Source organism: Pinus tabuliformis, chromosome 3_2 (assembly GCF_031772625.1).
Source record: "Pinus tabuliformis cultivar Carrire ecotype Pingquan chromosome 3_2, CPIR1, whole genome shotgun sequence".
Lineage (NCBI taxonomy): Eukaryota > Viridiplantae > Streptophyta > Pinopsida > Pinales > Pinaceae > Pinus > Pinus tabuliformis.
Window position 1 is genome coordinate 598,661,736 of NC_142302.1, and position 2,883 is coordinate 598,664,618.

The 2,883-nt window shown below is 34.9% G+C and overlaps 1 protein-coding gene across 1 annotated transcript; it reads right to left on the reverse strand.

The window, feature by feature from the left end:
- Window positions 1-1,563: 1,563 nt before the first annotated feature.
- LOC149182010 (uncharacterized) lies at window positions 1,564-2,574 on the reverse strand. Its single transcript, XM_089418455.1, has one exon. It carries the CDS (start codon window positions 2,507-2,509, stop codon window positions 1,811-1,813), a length of 699 nt encoding a protein of 232 aa, XP_089274581.1. The 5' UTR covers window positions 2,510-2,574; the 3' UTR covers window positions 1,564-1,810.
- Between the last annotated feature and the right edge of the window lie 309 nt (window positions 2,575-2,883).

Genomic DNA, 2,883 nt, shown 5'->3' on the forward strand with positions numbered 1-2,883 from the left:
ATGTTACCAGACCAATAGACTGACATATTCACAAAGCCATTGACCATGGATGTAATAAGTGTTGAAATATTGAAAGGATGTAATTAAGACAAAGTGTTAGAATAATGTAATTAACTATACCATTATAGCCTTAAATTCGGCTAGCTAAGTAGAGAATGCACAGTTACATCATACTAACTTAAGATTTGACTAATATAACAAATAGATAGATTATGTGGGATGTTGAGCATCAATTTTACAATTTTATTCATGAATATGTATGTATGGAGCCATATCAATAACCTATAGGGAGCTGAAAAATCCAAACACAACCGTCAATGGATTAGTTGGAGTGCATGATTACTATGCTATTAGCACTGAGAAAGATTTAAAACCAGGCTTATGCATTTCACAAAATATTTATTCTTATAAATGGAAATGCTTCTCACAATGTAATTTATTCTTATAAATAGAAAATAAAAACGATTGATACGTGCCTCGGGCAGATCTTGCCCCGAACTTAATTCCATTATATTTTCGGCCTGTCCAGCTGTTGGATGCACGGAATCTCCAATTGAGACAAAATGCTTGTGATTGAATTTGTGCTATAGATCTTTGTTTGTCAACGATATTTTTTGTTTTTTTTAACGTCTCGTCAAGGAAACAATCGCATAAAAATGGCCACTAGAAAAATGGCAAAACATTCGTCGTTTACTTCAAGTGCACCATAAATGCATTGCACAGTTCACATTTATTGGTCGAAGTACAGATTCGTTACTTCAATTCTATGCTCATATTTTCATAGTGATACTTACCTAATTATATTCTATGCTCATATTTTCATAGTGATACTTACCTAATTATATGCATAGGTGTTTTTATTCCAAATTTTGGAATATAGTCTTTAAAATTTTAATTTATTATATTAACATAAAAATTTTGTTATTTTAGTTTAATTATCAATAATTAAAAAATTAATGATGATTTAACTTTTATAAAATATTTTTAGTAACAATTATACAATATTAAGATTAAGATAAGTAGTAATATTTTTTTTTCAATTTAACTAAAAAAATTATAAATTAAATAAAAAAAATATATGTAAAATATATATATAAAATATTTTGATTGAAAATAGAAATAAATTTTCATAAAATATATATATATAAGTCATGTACTAATTTTTTTTATATAATTAAAATATTAATTTGAAATATATTTATAATTTAATTAATTATTATTATTATTTTTAATTTTTATAATCTAGTATACATATTATAAAATAAATGTTTTGATATTTTATTAATTTCTATTTATATTTAGAAAACAATTAAGTTATATAATTATAGCAATTAAATTTATAAAAAATTAACAAAAAAAAATTGATTAGAGAAATACTATGAATAGTGCTCATCGTTGCAAAAAATATCCATAGTATATCGACTAGGAGTCGATCAATTCTTTGTAATAAAATTTTAACATGCTTGGTCCCTCTTAATTATATAACGTTGATCATCTCGATAAAACAAATCGAAGGAATTGAAATCCTAATGACAACGGATCTCTCTATACAAATAACGCAAGTTCAAAAAGTTCAGCTCTTTCTCATATAGCAAAGTTGATTTAAACGGAGTTACATATATATCCTAAATTAAGAAAATATTACCCTTCATATCATTGTAATCTAAATAGCAAATTTACCTTCTAAAAACATTTTTCTACGTATTCCGCTGTACCAAAGCGTCCCCATCCACCTTCAGTAAAACATCCATAGACTTCACATACATGATGGAACTTTATAAGGACTTATTATCAATTCCCGGATTATGACTTAAGGATTTTCCTTGTAATAACCATTGTCAGCAACGTATTCGGCGTTGCCAACACCAGAGCCCGCTTCGTAGCCCTTACCGCTATGGGCACCGGTGACATAGCCACCACCATAACCTGAACGGTAGGCGCCATTGCTTTCCGAACGTGCACCGTAACCCGAAGCGTATTTATCACCACCTTGCCCATAGCCGGCATTAGACCCACGCCAATCCGAACCAGAGCCAGAGCCAGAACCTGAAACATAAGCTTCACCACGGTAGCTAGACCCGGCACCATAACCAGCGCCCTTGCCAGAGCTCTCTTTGTATCCGGCACCAGCTTCGTTCCCGACACCAGAGTTCTCTGAATAGTACTCACCAGACCTAGATGACCCGGACCGATAGCCACTCCCAGCTTCTCCATAGCCGGCTCCGCTTCCAAAATCAGCGCGGGAAGCCTCGCTGTCGCCATATACATACCCATTACCGTTTCCCTCGCCACGGTAGTTACGGTAGCCATTGCCCGAACCCGCTTCGTAAGCATTATCTACGCCCTTTGTGGTATATCCTTCTCCGTACCCGGCGGTATTTGATCCACCATTGGGGTTGTCGTACGCAGGCTCTTTGTTAAAGAACCTGCTCTCTCGCGCCTCCATGTTACATAAAAACAGACTAAAGGCAAGCAAAAATAGAAACACAACTTTAGTGCTGGGCGCCATTATCGATAATGTCAAGCTCAGGAAGAACTATATTAGCTCTTTAGCAGGCTACAACACGAGCTGGAGAAGAGCAAGAGCTTCATATTTATAAACCGAAATTTCTCCCAGCCATTGTAGTTGTTTGTTAGAGTCGTTGGGTAGTGCGCTCCCACTTGTCTGTGGTTTCGCCGTGCCCTACCTGCTCTGCATTCATTTTTTCTTGCCGCGCACATGGCGTCCATTGTTATCCTTTCAACTTCAGCAGCTACATGATGTGAACATGGCGAGGTTTAAAACCTAGTTTGTCAACGTAGAGCCCTGAGATTCCAGCCATTTGGCCCACAAAGAGAGTTAGGTCAAATACCCAACCTTCAAAGTCCATGATGAACCCCACT

Coding starts and splice junctions, on each gene's coding strand:
- LOC149182010 (XM_089418455.1), bottom strand. CDS start 2,509: ATGGCGCCCAGCACTAAAGTTGTGTTTCTATTTTTGCTTGCCTTTAGT.